Source organism: Rhinopithecus roxellana, chromosome 16 (genome assembly GCF_007565055.1).
Source record: "Rhinopithecus roxellana isolate Shanxi Qingling chromosome 16, ASM756505v1, whole genome shotgun sequence".
NCBI classification, from domain to species: Eukaryota; Metazoa; Chordata; class Mammalia; order Primates; family Cercopithecidae; genus Rhinopithecus; species Rhinopithecus roxellana.
This window is the reverse complement of record NC_044564.1, coordinates 50,477,201-50,500,510: the sequence shown is the minus strand read 5'-3', so window position 1 is coordinate 50,500,510 and position 23,310 is coordinate 50,477,201. Positions and strand designations below refer to the sequence as shown.

The 23,310-nt window shown below is 45.7% G+C and overlaps 1 protein-coding gene across 2 annotated transcripts; it reads right to left on the bottom strand.

Annotated features, from left to right (window-relative positions):
• Window positions 1-449: 449 nt before the first annotated feature.
• PRKACG (protein kinase cAMP-activated catalytic subunit gamma) lies at window positions 450-8,477 on the bottom strand. Of its 2 annotated transcripts, XM_010362967.2 has the most exons (2): window positions 8,460-8,477; window positions 808-1,942 (listed from the first exon to the last, which is right to left on the bottom strand). In XM_010362967.2, exons 1-2 carry the CDS (start codon window positions 8,475-8,477, stop codon window positions 929-931), a joined length of 1,032 nt encoding a protein of 343 aa, XP_010361269.1. In that variant the 3' UTR covers window positions 808-928. The 2 variants fall into 2 exon arrangements, with proteins under 2 accessions (XP_010361268.1, XP_010361269.1); XM_010362966.1 differs by lacking the exon at window positions 8,460-8,477 and having other exon boundaries at window positions 450-2,028.
• Between the last annotated feature and the right edge of the window lie 14,833 nt (window positions 8,478-23,310).

Below are 23,310 nucleotides of genomic sequence, written 5' to 3'. Positions count from 1 at the left end.
AATCCAGCTGAGAATAAAATTAAAGAGTTTCGGGGAAATGCTGCTGTGAAGAATGACTTGGGCTTGGGACTCCCCCTCTGTCTTTTGGGGGGACAACTTCTCTTTGGCAGGGAGTGGGGCAGCTGCTTTGTCTGGGTCCCAAAGCCCAAGGGAGAAGAAAAGTCCGCTGGGGAAGAAGAGAGTGGAGGCTTCCTAAAGGAACTGAGACCTTTGGAAGAGTGGTAGAGGATGCCCCTGGGGAGGGGGGAAGGGGAAATCAGCAGTTCATGGGGGAAGTTCAAACCCCAGGGCCTCCTTCCAAAGTCACTCTGCTTCCTGGATTTGTTAAAATGGATCTGGGAAATGGGGAGACATGGGAACGTGGGAAGGGAGGGAGGGGTGGAAGTAGAGGAAGGTGGAAAGGGGACACTGGTGGAACTTAAATCAGATTTTTAATTGTTTTTTTTTTATTTTATTTTTTATTCTAGCAAGCAGCCCACTATACATGGCACTAAACCTCTCTCCTTCCCAGGCAGGATTACTCCAAAGGGCAGGTGTGCTTTTCATTCATCCTCTCTTAGTAAGTGGTGCCTGTTGGGGGCTGGAGTTAAGTTTGAGCCCCACTTTCAACACCCTGTCCCTGGATACACCAGCAAGACCTGGCCTGAATATAGCTGAGAAACTCGTTTAAAACAGGCAGAAGTGGGCTGGGGCAAGGGGGACCCTGTGGGAGGGCCAGGAAGGCATAGGGAGTGAGGGAGCAGCTGGTGTGTCTGTTCCTCCAAATATCTGGGCTTCCTGTTCCCCCAACCCTGGAGGGTGGGGTGAGGGTGAAATTAGATTCAAGGAACTCTGGGGCCCTCTGGCTGTTCAAACCAACGCACCCACCCCTCAACCCACCAAAAAGAAAATGAAAGGAAAGAAAACCCACAGGCGCACAAGCACACCCCTAAAACTCAGCAAACTCGCTGGCACACTTCTCATTGATGGAGATCCGGATCTCTTCTTCCTCGTAGTCGTCAAAGTTACTGGCATCCCCAGGGCCTGTGTACTTCGGGATGAAGGGAGCTTCCACCTTCTTCTCAAAGAGGGCGATCCAGTTGGTTGTGGCAAACCACTTGTGGTTCTTGATGTCGCCAACCCCGTTCCTGAGGTTTCCGAAGCGCTTGGTGAGGTCCACCTGCAGCAGGCTCCGCAGCAGGTCCTTGAGGTCAGAGCTGAGTTGGAAGGGAAACCGCACCTTCCCAGAGATGATCTTCTCGTAGATCTGGATGGGCTGGTCGGCGTAGAAGGGCGGGAAGCCCGCGGTCATCTCATAGATGAGCACCCCTAGGGCCCACCAGTCCACAGCCTTGTTGTAGCCTTTGCTCAGGATGATCTCGGGGGCCAGGTACTCTGGGGTCCCGCACAGGGTCCAAGTGCGGCCCTTCACGCGCTTGGCGAAACCGAAGTCCGTCACCTGCAGGTAGCCCTGCTGGTCGATGAGGAGATTCTCGGGCTTCAGGTCGCGGTGGACGAGGTCGAGCGAGTGTAGGTACTGGAAGGCCAGGACGACCTGGGCGGCATAGAAACAGGCATGGGGCTCGCTGAACCTTCCGACGCGCCGTAGGTGAGAGAACATCTCCCCACCCGGCACATACTCCATCACCAGGTACAGGTTGGAGTTGTCCTTAAAGGAGAACTGGAGCTTGACAACGAACGGAAAGTTGATCGCCTGCAGGATGCGCTTCTCGTTCAGTGTGTGCTCGACCTGCTTCAGCCTCACCACCTTCTGCTTGTCGAGGATCTTCATGGCGTAGTGGGTGCCGGTCTCCCGGTGCCTCACCAGCATCACCCGCCCGTAGGAGCCGGTGCCCAACGTCTTGAGCCGTTCAAACTGATCCGAGCTGGCGGTGTTTTGAGCGGGGTTTCCCCATCTGTAGAGGAAATCTCCTCTGGCTTTGGCTAGGAACTCGTTCACGCTCTCCTGCTCGGTGTCCTTCTTGGCGGCGGCGTTGCCCATGGTGGTGGTGGCGGCCGGGGCGGGGGTCTCGCGGCGGCGGCGGCGGCAGCGGCGGAGGTGGCGCCCCCTGGGGCTGGCTGCGCTGGCTGCAGCGCCGCGACCCCCGCCGGACCCCCGCTTATATTCCCAGCTACAAGGGAGGCTGAGATAGGAGGATTTCTTGATCTTGGGAGTTCAAGGCTTCCGTGAGCCAAGATCACGCCGCTGCACTCAACAATATGGATAAATCCAAAAGGCATTATGTAAGTGAGAGAAGCGAACTCTAAGGGGACTTACTGTATGAATCCATTTCTATGACATTCTAGAAAAGGCAAAACTATAGTGTGAGAGAACAGATCAGTGATTGCCAGGGCTTGGGGTTAGGGGAGGTTTGAACTATGAAGGGACAGCCTGAGGGAATGTGGGAGGTGACGGGATATGTTTGTATCCTAATTGTGCTGGTGGTTACAATGTGTTGGGTGGTGGTCTACATTTGTTTTAAAACTCATAGAACTGGCCAGGCGCGGTGGCTAACGCCTGTAATCCCAACACTTTGGGAGGCCGAGGCGGGAGGACCACAAGGTCAGGAGTCCGAAACCAGCCTGACCAACATAGTGAAACCCCGTCTCTACTAAAAATACAAAAAAAAAAAAAAAAAAAAAAAAAAAAAAATTAGCCAGACGTGGTGGCGCATGCCTGTAATCCCAGCTACTCTGGAGGCTGAGGCAGGAGAATCGCTTGAACCTGGGAGGCAGAGGTTGCAGTGAGCCAAGATCGTGCCATTGCACCGTAGCCCGGGCAATAAGAGTGAAACTCCATCCCCAAAAAAAAAAAAAAAAAACCTCATAGAACTGTATACTCACCCCCAAAATTCAGTTTCACTGCATGTAATGTTTTATTTTAACACATACATATGATTTCCTTTCTTCTGTTTGCTTTGGGTTTAGTGTGCTCTTATTTCCTAAGGTGGAAACTAAGGTCATTGATTTGAAATCTTTCTTCTATTACAATCACTTAGTGCTATAAATTTCCTCCTAAGTATTGTTTTAGCAGCATCCCACAAAATTTGATATGTTGTATTTTCCTTTTCATTCAGCTCAAAATATTTTCTAAGCTCCCTTTTCATCTTCTTTGATGAAAGCTATTTAAAAGTGTATTATTTCATTTGTGTTGACCTAAAACCTTTTACACTTCTTGGGACTCATTTTATGGCCCAGAATATGATGTATCTTGGTAGATGTCCCATATGCACTTGAGAAGAATGTATATTCTGGTGTATTCTGCTGTTTGGGGATGCAGTGTTCTACAAATGTCACTTAGGTCAAGTTGGCTAGTAATAGTGTTCTGGTCTTCTATATTCTTACTGACTTTCTGTTTACTTATTCTATCAATTATTAAAAACATGCCAATAGGAGCTTATGAGAAGTCAAAGTACATAGATGATGGGCCTTCCATCACTCCCCCAGGCCACCCATGTCAGCCCCACAGCACCCTCCAGAAGACAGCCAGCACTCAGCCATCACAGGGTGGGTTCTGAGCTGCTCTCCCCAGTCAATTCTGTACAACACATTCTGTCCTACATCACAAACACTGAGCTACAGGGATATCCATTTATCCTCCTATTTTCTCTCCAGCTTGCCCTTTAAGTTTGACAGCTAATTCTGCCTACCCACCCTGGTTACATCGCCTGTAGCTAGTGCAAGTAAACAACACCCTTTCACCCAGCCCTGCAGACTGAAACCAAGCAAACTGGAGAGGAATTCCTGATTACTTGACTCCAAGTAGGTTTCTATTTTGACTGTGAATTCTTGCTGCTCAGTTCAGCAAATGTTTGTCAAGCAGGTGTCCACTGTATGCAAGGCCTGGTTCCGAGTTTACGGTTTAATCTGGGGCCAGTACTTGGGTACTGACTGTATATTCAGAGATGGTCAGGTTGGAGAGGAAGAGAAGGAAAGGAGAAAAATCTACTGTTGATCACCTGAACTTCCACAAAAGGGAAACCCACATTCCCTCAACAAGACATAACAGGGGGGTCAATTGCCCCCTGTGCTTTTGGTCAAGGCAAATCCCCGGCAGATGGAAATCCCATGTCTCCCCTATAATCTGTGATTTCCTCTTCATTTTCATCACAGTAGATCTGCTAAAATTCTGCCCATTTCTGACTTACCTCCAGATTATTCCGTGGAAATTTATACACAAAGAGCAATTAGTGTGAAGCCATTGTCTTGGACCCACGCCTTGGAAGTGGGACAGTTTGTTTAGAAGCAGGCTGTGCCATTCCATGACAAATTCTTGTGGCATTAATCTCTGAAGTTCAATTAGGAAGACACAGGGGTCTAGAGGGCATATGCTGCATGCTAGAAATGTCCCCGTGCTCCGTTTACAGGTCAGAACATCAAGTATTTATCCTAGAACAAGCTGCAGAATAATTACATTTGTTATTTCTCTCCACTTTCCATTCTGCTTTTCTCCATGGCCTTGGGGAGCCAGGGAGTCTTTAGCATGCCAAGGAAACAGGGATCCCTTTGCATTCAGATAAACCGTTTCAGAAGGAAAAGATCTGAGTAGCAAGATACAATACCTCTGCATGATCTGCTTGGAGCTTGCCTAGGGGGCCATATGAAGAGGTGAAAGCCAACTCTGCTTTCCTGTATGCCCAGTGAAAGGCAATCAAGACCATTCTTCTCCCAAGAAACTGCTCACTGGCAGTGATGCCAGCTGATTCTCCTCTTTACTGTTTATATAGCAGTTTCCAAATGGCTAATTGCATAAGGCTTGGATCATTCAATTCTAACTTCCTCTCTATCTGCAAAATATTGATGGGAGCAAAGAAAAGAACAAGCTCCACCAGGATTCAAACAAGAAATAAACCACAAATCTCTATCACTCAGGGAATTATTTAGAGAACACTGCGTGTTCTGGTCCAGAAATACTTATCATACCTGGATTCTGACAAGCCAGCTTCTATTAATAGTTTGTTTTCTCCTTATTAGCAGAATAGTGTAAAAGAACATTTTTGAACAAAAAGTTTCTATGTCAGATTTATGATCTATAAAATGTTTATTTAAAAATTGGCATGGCCTTTGTTATATGAAAGATGAAAAATTATATGGGAGTCAGGAAGTTCAGAAATAATTTAATGACAATATAAAGTACTACATTTATTTAAAGTTTGGGCAATCATTCATCCCTTGGTACCACTAATTTTGCCATAATTTTTTTTCTTTGTTTTTGAGACAGAGTTTCACTCTTGTTGCCCAGGCTGGAGTGCAATGGTGTGATCTCGGCTCACCGCAACCTCCACCTCCCGGGTTCAAGCAATTCTACTGCCTCAGTCTCCCGAGTAGCTGGGATTACAGGCATGTGCCACCATGCCCAGCTAATTTTGTAACTTTAGTAGAGACGGTGTTTCTCCATGTTGGCCAGGCTGGTCTCAAACTTGCGACCTCAGGTGATCTGCCTGCCTCGGCCTCCCAAAGTGCTGGGATTACAGGTGTGAGCCACCGTGCCCGGCCACCATCATATTTATAGAAGTGGGTTGATACACATGATAATGAGAATTGTAATGTTGTTGGGACGAAAAAGAAAGTAGTCCTAGAAATAGGCCCAACTTGCTTACCTAAAAATATTTCTTCTGACATATAAGAACTGCTAAAAGTGATTACCCCTAGGGAATAGCACTAGGAACTTACAGAAGCATACATTAAAGGAAGGAAAATTTTTACTTCTCACTTTATAAGCTTCTGAACTGCTGAAATTAATTTTGAGCATGAATTACTTTAGTTATTAAAATAAAAATGAGGTAAAACATTGGTTTCTCACAAATGCATTTACTTATATTTTATGTGTCACTTTTATATATTGTTTCAATCCACAAAAGGGGGACAATTTTGATAAAATTATTTTCCCTTATTTTGAAGTTCTCCTTCTTTTCTTGGCAATAGCACTCTGTTTTATCTTTGAGGGATTACTTCTACACCATTTCATCTGATTCTGTTGGGTTCCCAATCTAACCTACTCACCTGAGTCAAAGTCAGGAATAGCCACAGGACCCAAGATACATCAATCAGTTTATCTCGCTCAGGAATTGAATCTTGAGCAGAGACACATGGGGACTTGAGGCATTTGTAAAGGAGCCATCCAAAGACAGCATCTTAGAAGGCTGTCCATGTTTCTGCGGCTGTTGGCCGGTAAGTTCCTTGCCTTCTGTCCTGAGCCCTGTTTTTTCAGTTCTTCCTTTATGTGTCTTTCCAGTAATTTCTTTTTTTTTTTAAGCAAAGCAAACAGGACAAGGTTGGGGAAGCGGGCAGAGAAAGAAAGAAACAAATTTATTGAAGACAGTAATGAATTCAGGATTGAACACATTGAGTTCATGGTCCTTAAGACATTCAGGTAGAGATGTTTAATTAGCCATTGGAAATTTTGGGATTGAACTTAGTAGAGAGAGAAGAATTGGCAGCACAGATTTAAGAAGTATAAGAGTGTTAGCCAAGGAACGTGAGTCAAGAAAGAGAACAGAGTCAATAAGGGGGATTATGGGAAACACCACTATCTGAGGATGGGGGTAGGAATGTCAGGCACTGCTGTTTGCCCACCACAGCTATGTCTTGTGAGGTCTGCCATACTCAGTCCTTCTGAGACCTTGAAGAGAATTTCTTTTGCATACCTACACAAGAAGTGGGCATTGTCACATGGGTTGCAATGTGACTGCATACATATAATGCCTAGTAATTATCATGCAACATACAGACAGTAGAGCCAAGTGGCTGAATGGGAACCTGTACCGAGGACAAGATGTTAGATACAGATAATATGGACTATGACAGGAGCTTCAGCACTCATATAAAGTATAATGGCATATGAGTTTCTTGGTGACCTCTTCTGCTATCACTGTAACAGCCCACATTTCGTAATGAAGAGTTGAGGCCCTCAAGAGAAACAGAACAGGAGAGCGCTTGATGATTTCCTCTGAACTCTTGTCTACAGCACTTACCATCTGTGATACAGCACACCTGCCAATGAACAGAAGGCCCCAGGTGGAACAGAACATTCACAACATCCTTCTGCCAAAATATGCCCTATAAATCAGAGCTCACAAACCGACGCACATCAAAAGCAGTGGTTCTTAATTTTAACTGCACATTGAAATCACCTGAGACATTTAAAAAACGAATACTGGGTTGGGCATGGTGGCTCACGCCTGTATTCCCAACACTTTGGGAGGCCGAGGCAGGCAGCTCACTTGAGGTCAGGAGTTCAAGACTGGTCTGACCAAAATGGCGAAACCCCCATCTCTACTAAAAATACAAAAGTTAGCTGGGTGTGGTGGCACACGCCTGTAATCCCAGCTGCTTAGGAGGCTGAGGCAGGAGAATCGCTTGAACCCGGGAGCTGGAAATTGCAGTGAGCCAAGATTGTGCCATTGCACCCCAGCCTGGGTGACAGAGCGAAACAGTCTAAAACAAAAAAATACTGATGACTGAATCTGCCTCTAGAGATTGACTTAACTGCCCAGGCATGTGACTTGAACGCTGGGACTTTTAAAAGCTCCCCAGGTGATTCTAATGCACAGCCGAGTTTTAGAACCACCGGATGAGCCCATGAACACATTTTGTTTAACCCAATGTAGTGGCCTAAACAGAATATTTTAAATTTTAATAACTATTTTCCCAATGTAAAGAGCAGTCACTTTCATATACCCCAGATCATCCAGATTTCAGTCTCCTGTTGTAATATTTGTGCACAGTAGGCCTACATTTCCACAGGACACCATTCAGCTATGCTGAGTTGCAACTGTACCTTATGCAAGCATTTTCTCTGCACTTCACAGCCCTTCCTGGCCCTCCCCACTGTCATCACTGCACAGAGCTAATGACAGTTGCTGCTTATCATCCTGTTTGCTCTGTGGGTTTTTTTTTTTTTTTTTACATTAGTGTTAAAAGTAAAATAGTGCTTATGCCATGTCTCCAGCAGATCAAGAAAGAAAAAGGCAGCTCAGGAAAGCTAAGTGTTCCATAGGGCCTGCCACTCATTTCTGGCACCTGCCTGGCCCCTGCAGCATTTGGGTGCATGCCCTTGATTTAAATCGATTAATGTTTTCCCAGAAGGAGCCCCAAAATGCTTTATAGCCTATAGAACAAAGAGCTGAGAAGTGAGAGGTCCCAACTCAATTATCTTAATAATTAGATAGTTCTTGAAGACAAAAGAAAGCTATACAAATACAGCAAGGAAAAGGGGGCATCCAGTGACCAGTTCCATAATTCAGGAAATGCAGGAAGTCTGAAGAGTTTGTATGCATTATAAGGGACAAAGAGGGCTGGAGCTGAACCTGAACTGTGAGGGACAGAAATGCCTAACCTGGAGTTAAAAAGAACAAGAAGATTGCAGCCCTAGGGGTAAACTGCAAACCTTCCAGAACTGCAGAACCCCAAGAGCTAGGGCCCAATACAGCCAAGCTTGAGTCTGTTTGAGGATCTCCGTTTTTCAGCCTCTCCAATACTGTACTAGATGAGGACATCTGGCCTCTGGGTCTGTACATACTGTGCCCTCTGCTATACTCTTTCCTCCTTGCCGTCTTTCACCTGGCCAGCTCCTCATCTCTCTGATCTCAAAAACTCACGCTGTCACCTCCCCCACCAAGTCAAGACTGGGCCACTTTCATATGCTCCTGTAGTATCCTGTAATTACCCCATCATAGCACTTATGTGACTTTGTAAAAACTTTTATGTTATCTGTCTCCTGAGCAAGACTGTGAGCTCCATGGGAACATGTTGATTATCAATCTTCGTTACCACCATGTCATCAGCAACCACAGTGCCTGGAAATGCAGATGCTCAATAAACAATGATGGATGGATGCCGGGTGTGGTGGCTCACGCTTGTAATCCCAGCACTTTGGGAGGCCGAGGTGGGCAGATCACGAGGTCAGGAGTTCGAGACCATCCTGGCCAACATGGTGAAACCCCGTCTCTACTAAAAATACAAAAATTAGCCAGGCGTGGTGGCGCATGCCTACAGTCCCAGCTACTCGGGAGGCTAAGGCAGGAGAATTGCTTGAATCCGGGAGGTGGAGATTGCAGTGAGCCGAGATTGCACCACTGCACTCCAGCCTGGAAACAGAGTGAGATTCCGTCTCATAAAACAAAACAAAACAAAAAAACAATGATGGATGGGTTTGTAAACCAAAACTAAAAATCAAAGCCCCCTAGCTGACTAAATGGACACCCCTCTTGGCCAAGGGGAGTCCAAAGAAACCTGAAAAACTAGTTCAGGCCACTCCAGGAAGGGGTAGGGGTCAGACATGCCTCATTATACCCTCTCCCTTTTGGAGTTTGAAACCGCCCAATGGGTTCACCTTGCCCAATGCCAAGACAGAGCTGATTTATCAACACAGGGGAATCGCAATAGAGAAAGAGTAATTTACACAGAGCCAGCTGTATAGGGAGACTAGAGTTTTATTTTTACTCAAATCAGTCTCCCTAAGAATCGGGGATTAAAGATAATTTGGTGGGTACAGGCTAGTGAGTCGGGAGTGCTGATCGGTCAGGTCGGAGATGAAATCATAGGGAATCAAAGCTGTCCTCTTGTGCTGAGTCAGTTCCTGCGTGGAGGGGCCACAAGATCAGAGGAGCCAGTTGATTGATCTTGGTGGTGCCAGCTGATCCACTGAGTGCAGGGTCTGCAAAGTATCTCAAGCACTGATCTTAGATTTTACAATAGTGATGTTATCCCCAGGAGCAATTTTGGGAGGTTCAGAATCTGGCCACCTTCAGCTGCATGACTCCTAAACCATGATTTCTAATCTTGTGGCTAATTTGTTGGTTCTGTAAACGCAGTCTAGTCCCCAGGCAGGAAGGGGGTTTGTTTTGGGAAAGGGCTGTTATCGTCCTTGTTTCAAAGTTAAACTATAAAACTAAGTTTCCCCCAAAGTTAGTTCAGCCTACGCCCAGGAATGAACAAGGACAGCTTGGAGGTTAGAAGCAAGGTGGAGTTGGTTGGGTCAAATCTCTTTCATTGTAATAATTTTCTCAGTTATAATTTTGCAATGGCGGTTTCAAGTTCAGGCACAACTGACTAGCATTGACATTAAAACAAGTATTAAGACTGATAAAACAGATTATTTGTAACAATAAGATACCAAATTCCAGCCTGAGGCTAGTATAACATCACATGATAGATAAAGAAGGAAATTAAAAATATTTTACTCCAGAATATGTTTCCTTGCTATATTTTGAAATAGCCCTGCAAAGCTTTCTTTTGTGGGGGAGAATTTACATCTGTAAAAAATCTTTTTTTTTTTTTTTTTTTGAGACGGAGTCTCACTTTGTTGCCCAGGCTGGAGTGCAGTGGTGCAATCTTGGCTCACTGCAACCTCTGCCTCTCAGGTTCAAGCGATTCTCCTGCCTCAGCCTACAGAGCAGCTGGGACTACAGGTGCATGCCACCACGCCCGGCTTTTTTTTTTTTTTTTGGTATTTTTAATAGAGGTAGGGTTTCACCCTGTTAGCCAGGATGATCTGGATCTCCTGACCTTGTGATCTGCCTGCCTCAGCCTCCCAAAGTGCTGGGATTACAGGCGTGAGCCACCACACCTGGCCCAAAACTCTCTTTTAACATAAGTGGATCTTTCCTTTTCCAAGCCTTCCAAATCCCTGAAGAGATTAACTGAGAGTCTAACACCCGTTTAAAGGTCTGTATAGGAAATATTTGCATCTACAATCTCTAAGCTACCTATGAGACTTGATCTATGTAATAAGAACCTTGGTCTCCACAACCCCTTATCTTAACCCAGACACTCCTTTCTATTGCTTCCAGGTCTTCAGATAATAACTCTCAACCAATTGCCAATCAGGAAATTGTTGAATCCACCTATGACCTGCAAGCACCCTCTCCCCTTCAAGTTGTCACAGCTTTCTGGACCAAACCAATGTATACCTCACATGTATACATGTATTGATTAATGTCTTAATGTCTCCCTAAAACATATAAAACCAAGCTGTGACTGGGTGCGGTGGCTCACACCTGTAATCACAGCACTTTGGGAGGCCAAGGCGGGCGGATCACAAGGTCAGGAGATCGAGACCATCCTGGCTAACACGGTGAAACCCCATTTCTACTAAAAATACAATAAAAATAAAATAAAAATAAAATCAGCCGGGCGTGGTGGCGGGCACCTGTACTCCCAGCTACTCAAGAGGCTGAGGCAGGAGAACGGTGTGAACCTGGGAGGCGGAGCTTGCAGTGAGCTGAGATGGCGCCACTGCACTCCAGCCTGGGCGACAGAGCAAGACTCCATCTCAAAAACAAACAAACAAACAAAAAACCAAGCTATAACCCAACCACCTTGGGCACATATTCTCAGGACCTTTTGACACTGTGCCTTGGAGCCACGTTCATTCATATTTGGCTCAGAATAAAACTCTTTAAATATTTTACAGAGTTTGACTTTTTCCTTGATAGGTTGATGAGTAAGTGGGTGGAAGAATGGCTGGGTGAACAGAGCAAACATGATAAATGGAAGAAAGGACCTGAGATTAAATAACTGGAGATTGTAATCAGAAAGCAGAATCCTGTAGTTGAAGATATCTGAGAAAGAACAATTTAAAATGGCAATGAAGTCCAAAGTACAGATATGAATATTAGCTGGGGTCCAGCCTCACAAACAAAACCTAGATCCGGCAATTCACAGAGAAAAATCCAATGCAGGGGATTTGTTGCAAAGGTGATAGAAGGACTGAAAGAGCTACCAGGGAGAAGAAGACAAACTCAAAATTAAGAAATGCAGAAAGTTGCATTTACCATAACTATGCATAGAGGAACAGAAGGAAAAGGGTGTTACCAGAGTCCAGGAGCAGAGGCTGAAACCACAGTAGTCTGTCCAGCAAGAGGTGGAGCCACGGAGGAAGCCCAATCACTGCTGGAGATGGTGCCTGAAGGGAATGAGGGAGGGGAGAAAAGGAGGGCAGAAATACCTGCCTCCTCTGTGCCACCCACCCGCCAGTCTTCCACAGGTGCCTCTCATTGGCTGAACCTCTCTTGAAACAAATTGGCAAAGGAGTTTAGGAAATGTAATTTGCACGGATCAGGTTTCCTTGAAAGAAACAGATGAGCAGAGAATGGATGTTTGAGCAAATAGGAAAACAAGCAACCCACGATGAGAATGGCTTGCTGAAGCTTCATGAGAAGGGAAAAGTGGATTCCAGGAACTGTGAAATGGCATAAGCCATCCCTGTGGATACTGTAACCACTATTTGATGCTCCAGAGGGGAAAGGGAGAGGGGACTGTGGCCGGAGCCAAGGAACTCAAGGAATGTTTAGGAATGACTGAAGGACAAGAGATGAAATGAAAGGAAAAGGGTGTTAGTGTTATGTCCCAAGCCTGGTCTGGAAAGAGCAAGGGAGAGGTAGAATAGCAGCACAGCTAGAAGGCCCAAGTTTGAGTCCCAGCTTGGACACTTATTAGCTGGAGGATTTGGAAAGGTGAATTAGCCTCTGAGCCTTGGTGTATAAAATGGAGATAATAATGGTACCCTCAGCATGGCTATTAGGATTACATGAGAGTGTACATAAAGCACTTCCCACAGTGCCTAATAACAGCAGTCACAGCACAGAGCACATTCAATCTACATTCTTAACTGTAGGGCATGAGAAAAAGGCTTTCTCCAAGGTTCTGGCTCAGGGTTCCTCATGAGGTTGTAGTCAGCTGGCAGTCAGGGCTGCAGTCATCTGAGGCAAGAGGACCCACTTCCAGCTCACTCATGTGGTTGCTGGCGAGCCTCATGTCCTTGCTGGCTTTGGGCTGTGTACCGGAGGTCCTCACCAGGGGCCTCTCCATAGATTCTGACAGCATGGCAACCAGCTCCCAAATAGCGAGTGATCAGAGAGAGAGGGAGCCGCAGTCCTCTATAACCTGGTCTTAGGAGAGACTATCACCTGGGTCATCTACTATTGGTCACACAGACCAACCCTGGTACACTGTGGGAGGGGCTACACAAGGGATAGGATCCCAAGAGGTGAGGGTCCTTTTGGAAGCTAGCTACTACACCTCTTCTCCCTCTTCCTTGTTTTTTCTCCACACCACTGATGACCAACTAACACACTGTTTTTTGAGACAAGGCCTCACTCTGTTGCCAAGGCTGGAGTTGCAGTGGCACCATCACAGTTCGCTGTAGCCTTGACCTCCCAGGCTCAAGTGATCCTCCCACCTCAGCCTGCTGAGTAGCTGGGATTACAGGCACATGCCACCAAGCCTGGCTAATTTTCTATTTTTTATAGAGATATATGTTGCCCAGGCTGGTCTTGAACTCCTGGGCTCAAGCGATCCTTCTGCCTCAGCTTCCCAAAGTGCTGAGATTACAGGTGGGAGGCACCTGGCTTCTAACACATTATTTACCTGAGTTATTTTGTTATCATCAGTGTCCCTGCAATAGAACATAAGAAGCAAGGGATGTTTGCCTGTCTTGTTCACTGCTGTATAATCAGCACCTAGAACAGTGCCTGACATACAGTAGGGCTTCATTAATATTTTTTAAATGGTGAGTGATGTGCCACCATAAGAAATTAGCCTGGGCCAGGTGCGGTGGCTCATGCCTGTAATCCTAACACTTTGGGAGGCTAAGGTGGGTGGATCACCTGAGGTCAGGAGTTTGAGACCAGCCTGGCTAATATGGTGAAACCCTGTCTCTACTAAAAATACAAAAAATTAGCTGGGTGTGGTGGTGGGCACCCGTAATCCCAGCTACTCAGGAGGCTGAGGCAGGAGAATTGCTTGAACCTAGGAAATGGAGGTTGCCGTGAGCTGAGATCACACCATTGCACTCCAGCCTGGGCAAGAAGAGTGAAACTTCATCTCAAAAAAAAAAAAAAAAATAGCCTGAGTTATCTCAGAATATCACAGCATAAGTCCTGTTCCCACTTTCTAAAAATGTTTGTACTTTTTTCTCACAATCTAGGAGGAAAACAGGACAGTGTTTGTATCCCCATTTCATCCATGAGGAAACTGAAATCCAGGGAGGTTCAGGTCTTCTTGCCCAGGGTCGACCAATGGTGTGGTGGGTCTAGGACACGTCGCCCTTTCTTTTGCATACAGCCTCCCCTGATGCCCCATAACTCCCACCTCATCCCACCGGGCGCCCTACTGCCTGGTGTAGCATTTAGCATGACTGGCAAGTCACGATCATCACAGATGAGCGATGTTCATAGAGCTTTCATTCAGCGAAGCCAGGCAGGCTGGGATGAAAGAGGGGAGCCAAGAAGCCTGGAGAGAAGACACCATGTGAATGCCCTGGCCTGATTCTCCTTTCCCTGCAAGCAGCGACATCTCCACTATGCAACAGTGTCAGGCTCAGAACCTCAAGCCCAGTTTGCCTGTTAGTGTTCTATAATAAGCAGAGAATGGGCCAGGTGTGGTGGCTCATGCCTGTAATCCTAGCACTTTGGGAGGCCAAGGTGGGGGGATCTTCTGAGGTCCGGAGTTCGAGACCAGGCTGGCGAACGTGGCAAAACCCTGTCTCTACTAAAAATACAAAAATTAGCCAGGCATGGTGGCAGACACCTGTAATCCCAGCTACTCGGGAAGCTGAAGCAGGAGAATTGCTTGAACCCGGGGGGCGGAGGTTGCAGTGAGCCAAGATCGCACCACTTCACTCCAGCCTAGGCAAAAGAGCAAAACTCCATCTCAAAAAAAAAAAAAAAAAAAAAAAAAGGTGGGGAATGGAGAGCAAGCAATTAAGCCCCACAGATGGGAGACAGCTGTGCCCCCCTTAGGCTGAACTGCTCTGAAACCCCAAAATAACCCTTTCCAGAGTCCCAGGCCCCCAGACATGGATGTTCTCTACTGGACAATGCAGTCCCACAGAGGGATCTAGGCTGGTCTTAAAGTGGTTTTCCAAGTAAAGGCAGTTGTCTCCCCGTGAGGTGAAGGCGATCAAAGTTCCTTTTCCTTCAACGCCTATCAAGCCACAACCTATTTTAACAACACACACATAAATTAGCTCAGTTCATCAACAAGATCACCTTTCAATAGCAGACGTAGAAGGTAGAAAGATAGCAACAAAGATGCCAGTTATACTTTCATGTGGAATTCCTGACCCTATATTCTGGTACCACATTGCCAAATGCAAGAGAGAAAGCAAGAAGGGTTCCTCCAGCAAGAGGCACATCAGGTCCCTGAGCACTGGAAGAAAGTAATGATGGGATTGATAATTGCATCAGGTTAGGGGCAGAGAAGAGAGCTGGCCTGCAGTGATGGCCAAGGGTGAAGGAAGGGGTATTGGCTCCCCTCTTGTCCCCTAACTCTTGTCAAGGCCACCCACTCCTCTGTCCTGCCTAGAGTGTGAAGGGAGGCGCCCAGCTCAGCTGCAGGGTCCTGGCTTCTTGGTAATCTGCACCAGCCTGCAGTCCCCTGAAAGCCCAGACCTGGATGTGTGTGCCTGGCCACCCAAGTGGCCCCAGGGGTGCCCTCTGCCCTCTGCGACCACAGGTGTATAAACATGCCTCTTAAAAGACACCATGACCAACCATGAGGCCAAGTGTGGGGCTAGTATTCGCTGATGTCTGTGTTTTGCACATAGTAATTCACTTAATCCTCATGGAAATCTCTGAGGTAAAGAAGTATTTGCTTTAATTTACAGATGAAGAAATTGAAACTCAGATAGGTTAAAAATAGACCAAGGACACACAGGTAGTTGAGGGGCAGAGCAGGGATCTGAACAGTCATGAAAATTATCTAAAACTTGGAAGTAAGGCAAAAAGATTGCTTCAGAGATTTAATTCAAAGTTAGACCAGAATAGTGGTTCTCAACCAGGGGCAATTTTACTCCTTAGCGGACTTTTTTACAATGTCTGGAGACATTTTTGATTGTTACAATTGAATGGGAGAGCAGATACTACTGCCATCTAGTGAGTGGAGACCAAGAATGCTGCTAAACACCTTACAATGTATGGGACAACCACCGCCAACAGAGTTAGCCATGTGCTGCTTAACAACAGAGATACATTCTGGGAAATGCATCATTAGGTGATTTTGTGATCCTGCGAACATCGTAGAGTGTACTTAAACAAACCTAGATAGTCTAGCCTACTATACGCCTAGGCTATACAGTCTAGCCTACTGCTCCTAGGCTATAAACCTGTACCGCGTGTTACCATACTGAGTAGTAGAGTCAATTGTACTACAGTGGTAAGTATTTATGTATCTAATATATCTAAGCACAGAGAAAGTATAGCAAAAAAACATAATCTTAAGGGACTATGCTTGACCTATTATTTGCTATTAATTAGGTCTCAAGAATGTCAATTTTTAGAAGACAATAAACAAAAATTAAAATTAAAATTAAATAAACAGCAAGTACTGTGGCTGACGCTTTTAATCCCAGAACTTTGGGAGGCCAAGGCGGGTGTATCACCTGAGGCCAGGAGTTCAAGACCAGCCTGGCCATCATGTCTCTACTAAAAATACAAAAATTAGCTAGGCATGGTGGCACATGCCTGTAATCCCAGCTACGCGGAAGGCTAAGGCAGGAGAATTGCTTGAACCTGAGAGGCAGAGGTTGCAGTGAGCCGAGATTGCACCATTGCACTCCATCCTAGGCGACAAAACTCCGTCTCAAAATAAATAAACAAAAAAGAAAAGAATGTCAACTTGCAGAAAACTGGTAAGATGCAAATGACTCTTGCCTAAGAAAATAACCCCAAAGATTATAGTTTTATAGACCTGAAGGACACTACCCAGTTGTGTATCTCACTTAGCAATCTTACTCCAGAGTGCTCTTTTTATCACTGACTATATAGAGCAGTTTCTTCCAGCTTCCTTTAAACCAGTTTGCCTTCCTGTTGGCTCCCTCTTGTATTTTGCTAGGGCTGCCATAACAAAATACCACAGACTGGCTGGCTTAAACAACAGAAATCTATTTTCTCAGCGTTCTGGATAATGGAAGTTAAAGGTGAAGGTGCTGGCGGGATTGGTTTCCTCTGAGGCCTCTCCCTGCGGCTTGCAGGGGGCTGCCCGCTTGCTGTCTCTTCCTGTGGTCTTTTCTCTGTGCACATATGCTCCTGGTGTTTCTGTCTCATTTTATAAAGACACCACTCCTTTTACATTAGGACCTACACTTAAGACCTCATTTAACCTTAATTACCTTTTATTTTATTTATTTTTTTTTTGAGACGGAGTTTCGCTCTGTCACCAGGCTGGAGTGCAGTGGCGCAATTTTGGCTCACTGCAACCTCCGCCTCCTGGGTTCAAGTGATTCTCTTGCCTCAGCCTCCTGAGTAGCTGGGATTACAGACACTTGCCACCATGCCCAGCTAATTTTTTTTTTTTTGTATTTTTAGTTGAGACGGGGTTTCACTGTGTTGGCCAGGCTGGTCTAGAACTCCTGACCTCAAGTGATCTGCCCATCTCAGCCTCCCAAAGTGCTGGGATTACAGGCATGAGCCACCATGCCTGGCCAACCTTAATTACTTCTTTAAAGGCCTTATCTCCAAATACAGTCATATTCTGAGTGTCCTGGCAGTTAAAATTTCAACCTATGGACTTTGGGATAACATACTTCAGTCCATCAAACCACTCTAATTAATTAATCTTTGATGAACGCTCACTACACATTTGCATGAGAATTACATTTTTAACTTTTTGAAAATTATGCTTTGCAAATACATTTGTCTGAGCCCAAAAAGTCTACTTGTTTCTACTACTATACTTCTTGCATGCTGCACAGATAGAGCCAATTCACTGAGAGAGCAGTATTGCAGTAAAGAAACAGTTTAATCAAGGCCAGGCTGGCCACATGAAAGACAAGAGTTTAGTACTCAAATCAGTTTCTCTGAGAACTCAGAGGCTACAGTTTTTATGGATAAGTTGGCAGGCAGAGAGTTAGGGAATGGGTGCTGCTGGTTGATTGGGGATAAAGCATGGCAAACAATCCTCATGTGCTGAGTCCACCATAGGGTGCTGGCCACAGGACTGATTGAGTCATGAGTCGCGAGTCCAAATGAAGTCAGTTGGTATCCAAAATGCACAGTTCTGAAAATCATCTCAGAAGACCCATCATAGGTCCTACAATAGTGATGTTATTTACAAGAGCAAATGGGGAAGTCCTGAATCTTCTGACCTCCAGCACATGACTATACGAAGGCAAGCTATGCCTACATCTTAGCAGAATTCAGATCCCTCCCATACTCCTCATCTTGTGGCCTCTCATTAGTTTTACAAAGGCAGTTTCAGTCCCTGAAAAAGGAGGGGCTCAGTTTTAGGGAGGGACTATTACCATTCTTGTTTCAAAGTTAAACTATACACTAAATTCCTCCCACAGTTAGCTTGGCGTGGCCTTTGTCATATGCCCAGAAGTAAGTGAGGACAGCCAGCCTGTGAGTCAGAAGCGAGATGGAGTCCGCCGAGCTAAATTCCTCTCCCTGTCATCACCTTTACAAAGGTGGTTTCATTAGGTATATTAATGCAAATTCCTTAGTTAACACAAAGAATGACTCTCTAAAGGCTCTATTTCAGATACATCACACGCTTCTTTCCTCTTGTTCCCTCGAACAGTAACCAAGAAGAGTATTTTTGTACGAGAGAGAGGGGCCTCTGCCTGAAGCTCCCTTAATCTGTCAGATCACAGATCAAAAGCTATCACACACTGCCCAAGGGACCCTGCAGGGAGCCACTCTCAGAAAATAAATCCAAACCTCCTTTTTTCTGGCCACTGAAATGTTCAATAATTAGCTCATTATCTAAATCATTTATGTGTTTAGTATTTATTGACTTTGGAATCATTGATTATTTTGCTGAGTATCTTATGAATTTAATTTATATTAATATTAAGGCGATGCATCAAATTGCATTCCAGAGTGTGGATTTGACTCCAGTGCCATAATCAGTCTCCTGGGACGTACAGCTGTTTCTCTTCCCTCATTATAGAAAAAAATTGCCCTTGGCAAATGTCAAAGAACATCCTTTTATCAATCTCTCTTACCAATGAATCCAAGCAAATGCAGTGGGCTTTCTTTTCCCCAGAGCTGAAGTCACCTCCTGGCAGGAGGTTAAGTCTTTAGGCACTGAATCATAACACTGAGCCGAAGCCCAGGGCTAAGCAAGAATGAGTGAGAATTTGGAGACTTACGGTTTGGTCATCTGTAGAGGATTGGGTTTTGGTTTTTTGTCTTGTTTTGTTTTGTTTTTTGGTGCCCTACAAGGTTTCTTTCTCACTGCCCTTCATCAGGTAATATGCCCTGCCCCCTGAGCTGGCCAATTGTGTTACCCCATTCCCTTAGCAACAGTGATTGCTCCTGAAGAAACAGGAGGCCAACAAAGAATCTCACTCACTCACCAGCAGAGTGTCTATGTCAGAGATATTAGATAAACAGGAAAACTAACAATTACATTGCAGGCTGTGGAAACACAGAGAGGTACCTAAGGCACACCTGTGGGAATATGGAAGTTTGGTTTCATAAAAGGATTCTGGAGGAGGTCACCTCTGACATCTCAGTTGAGTCCTACAGGATATGGAGAAAGTAGCCCCATGTTCCAGTTACTATGGCTGTGTAATAAATTACCTAAAACATACTGGATTAAAGCTATGAAAACATCTTTTCTGCTCAGAGATTCTGTGGGCCTGAAATTCACATGGAACACAGAAGGCATACCTTGTTTCTGCTCCATGATGTCTAAGGATTCAGCTGGAAGACTGGGAGGCTGGAGGCTGGAATTATCTGAAGAATGACTCATTGACATGTCTACTGGTTGACCCTGGTTGTTGGCTGAGGGGGCCTCAGCTCTCTCTACATTGTCTCTCTACTTTGGCTAGTTTGGATTTCCTCAAAACATGATGGCTGGTCCCCAGTGTCAGCATCCCAAAAAGAGGGAGTGCTGGACACAGTGGCTCACACCTGTAATCTCAGCACTTTGGGAGGCTGAGGTGGGAGGCTGCTTGAGTTCAGAAGCTCAAGACCAGCCTGGGCAACAGAGCGAGACTCTGTCTCTACCAACAATTTTTAAAATTTTAAAAATTAGCCAGGTGTGGTGATGCATACCTATAGTCCCAGTTACTTAGGAGGCTGAGGCAGGAGGATCACTTGATCCCAGGAGGTCAAGGCTGCTGTGAGCTATGACCACACCACTGCACTTCAGCGTGGGCAACAGAATGAGACTCTGTTTCAAACAAACAAACACCCACACAAACACACACACACACACACACACACACACACACACACACACACACACACACACACACACACAAAGAGGGAGTTAGGAGGAAGCTGCGTCCTTTTTAAGACCTGGACTTGGAAGTCACCGAGCATCTCTTCTGCAGTACCCTATTGGTTGGAATAATTATAGCCCCGACCCGAATTCGAAGGGAGGAGAATAGATAACATCCCTGGGTGACAGGAATGTCAAAGTCCCAAATAGGATATGACATATGACAAATATTGGTGTGGCCCTCTTTGGAAGATCCAATCTTCCATACCAGGCAAAGGGATGGAAGACTAAGGAACAACATGAGGGATAGCCAGAGAGGGAAAAAGCATCACTTGTTCTAGGAACTACAAATAGTTTGGAGAAGCAAAGATGTCTAAATGCTTCCCAATATGCAGAGTAGGGTGTACAGAAGAGAGTGGTAAGGGCGCTGGCAGAGCTAAGGTGGGCAGGAAAGCTTCCACTGTCATACTAAAAAAGCTGGAATTTATCTTGATGGTGGTGAAAGCGGAGGGCCATGGTTAGATTCATATTTGAGATTTAGATTTTTAGATTTAAAATGATCACCCTGGTGACACTGGCTTAACTCACAATTTTGTCCAAGGCCTATGCTACTGCAGTGCTTCTGAAACTTTAAAGCACATTAGAATCACCTGGAGGTCTTGTTAAACCATGGATTGCTGGGCCTCAAAACCCCAGAGATTCCAATTCAGTAGGTCGAGAACAGGGCCTGAGAATTTGTATTTCTAACAAGTTTCCAGGTGATGCTGAGGATGCTGGCCCAGGGATCATATTTGAGAATCATTGCCCTATGATAAATCCTATCAAAATATCCTAATGGCAGAGCATGGCAATTCTGGTGAAATCCTCCCCTACCCATAACCTGACAGCTGTTAGGATCTGTCTACCTGGGGCTAAAAGCAACCAAGAGAGGAACAGGTACAGTGTACTAGAGGGTCCCTCAACATCTTTGCCCACGCCACAGTGCCCCAGCTTCTTACCAAGTGTGCCTGATTCCTCTTGACTACCTCCAAGGAACTGGAGAAGGACAAGTTCTTGCGACGCCTTCATCTTCTCTGATCTGCTACTCTAGGTCTATTTCTTTGGCCAAAAAGATGGGGCAATGATACCAACTTTGCAGGCAGCTGGAGCATTTGCTAGTGGCCTTTCTGTGTCAGAACTTGCTAAGCATGCTAGCTAATAACGATACAACAAGGGCGTGGTGGCTCACACCTGTAATCCCAGCACTTTGGGAGGCCAAAGGGCGGATCACCTGAGGTCGGCAGTTCGAGACCAGCCTGGCCAACATGGTGAAACCCCATCTCTACTAAAAATACAAAAATTAGCCAGGCATGGTGGTGGGGGCCTGTAGTCCCAGCTACTCTGGAGGCTGAGACAGGAGAATCACTTGAACCCAGAAGGTGGAGATTGCAGTGAGCAGAGATGGCACCACTGCACTCCAGCCTGGGCAACAAAGCAAGACTCTGTCTCAAATAATAATAATAATAATAATAATAACTAATGATGCAGCTTTCTCTCTCTCTGAGTATATAATGCAGTTCTGATGATGTGAGGAAGGGCCTTACTGTTGGTGTGGCAGAGTCTGAGACCACGGCTGGCAACAAAAATACTCCCCTTTGATGCCTATGGGCTCTCCCTTTATGGCTTCAAGGAGGGCTTCTCAATCTTGGCAGTATTTGCCAAGACTGGACACTTCTTTGTTGCACAGGTTGGGGGCTGTCTTGCACATCACAGGACGTTTCATCCCTGGCCTCTACCTACTAGATGCCAGTAGAACACACCCACCCCACAGCTGCCCATTGTGACAATCAAAAGCATCTCCAGATACTTTGCAGGGGGAAAATGATTTCTCCAGGTCTGGCATATACATAACAGTATTTAAGCAGCTGCCTAGAATTAGTTAAACACAGAAAGATGTCTCTCATCCCGAATGCCCTGGACCACCTCTTTGACAGGCTATCAGATCCTCACCTCCTCCACCCTATTTTTGAAGGCCCTGTGCCAACGCCACTTCTTCCATGAATACTTCCTTGGTTCCCCCATCCCTAGCTCTATATAAATCTTCCATTCAACACTCATACCTGTTACATTCCTCTTGACACTTGTCATTTAGCATCCTAAGTATGTAAACATGTCTCTCTTCACGATTCACAAAGCGGCTTTGGAAGAACTTTAGTACCTTCCCATCTTCTCTGCCATGAAAAGTGTACACGATTGACATTTTCTTTTTTCTTTTCTTTTTTTTTTCTTTAAGACAGTATCTTGTTATGATGGCCGGGCTGGGATGCAGTGACTATTCATTCACAGGCACAATCTTGGCTCACTGCAGCCTTGAGCTCCCAGGCTCAAGTGATCCTCCTGCCTCAGCCTCCTGAGTAGCTGAGATCACAGGCATGCACTACCACAGTCGGCTCACATTTGACATCATCTAAAGCATATATAAAATGTGAAGAAAACTTTCACAATTTGCATCCTTTTGTAATATGTGACGGAAATAAAATTCTCTTTTAAAATCTATCAACAATAGGCAAGGCACGGTGGGTGGCTCATGCCTATAGTCTCAGCACTTTGTGAGGCCCAGGCGGGCGGATCGCTTGAGCCTAGGAGTTCCAGGGCACCGTGGGCAACATAATGAAACCCTGTCCACAAAAAATACAAAAATTAGCTGGATGTGGTGGCACACACCTGTACTCCCAGCTACTTGGGAGGCTGAAATGGGAGGACTGCCTGAACCCTAGAGGGGGAAGTTGCAGTAAGCCAGGACTGCACCACTGCACTCCAGCCTGGGCAACAGAGTAAGACTCTGTCTCAAACAAACAAACAAATGAGGCGGGGGGATCGCGAGGTCAGGAGATTGAGACCATCCTGACTAACACGGTGAAACGCCGTCTCTACCAAAAAAAAAAATTAGCCGGGCGTGGTGGCAGGCGCCTGTAGTCCCAACTACTTGAGAGGCTGAGGCAGGAGAATGGCGTGAACCGGGGAGGCGGAGCTTGCAGTGAGCCGAGATCGCACCACTGCACTCCAGCCTAAGGGACAGAGCGAGACTCTGTCTCAAAAATAAATAAACAAACAAACAAAATCCATTAACAATATTTATTGTGCACTTAACAGAAACCATGCCCTGTCCAAAAAAAC

Bases quoted from the DNA above. Each gene is read 5' to 3' on its own strand.
- PRKACG (XM_010362966.1), bottom strand. From the start codon at position 1,981: ATGGGCAACGCCGCCGCCAAGAAGGACACCGAGCAGGAGAGCGTGAAC.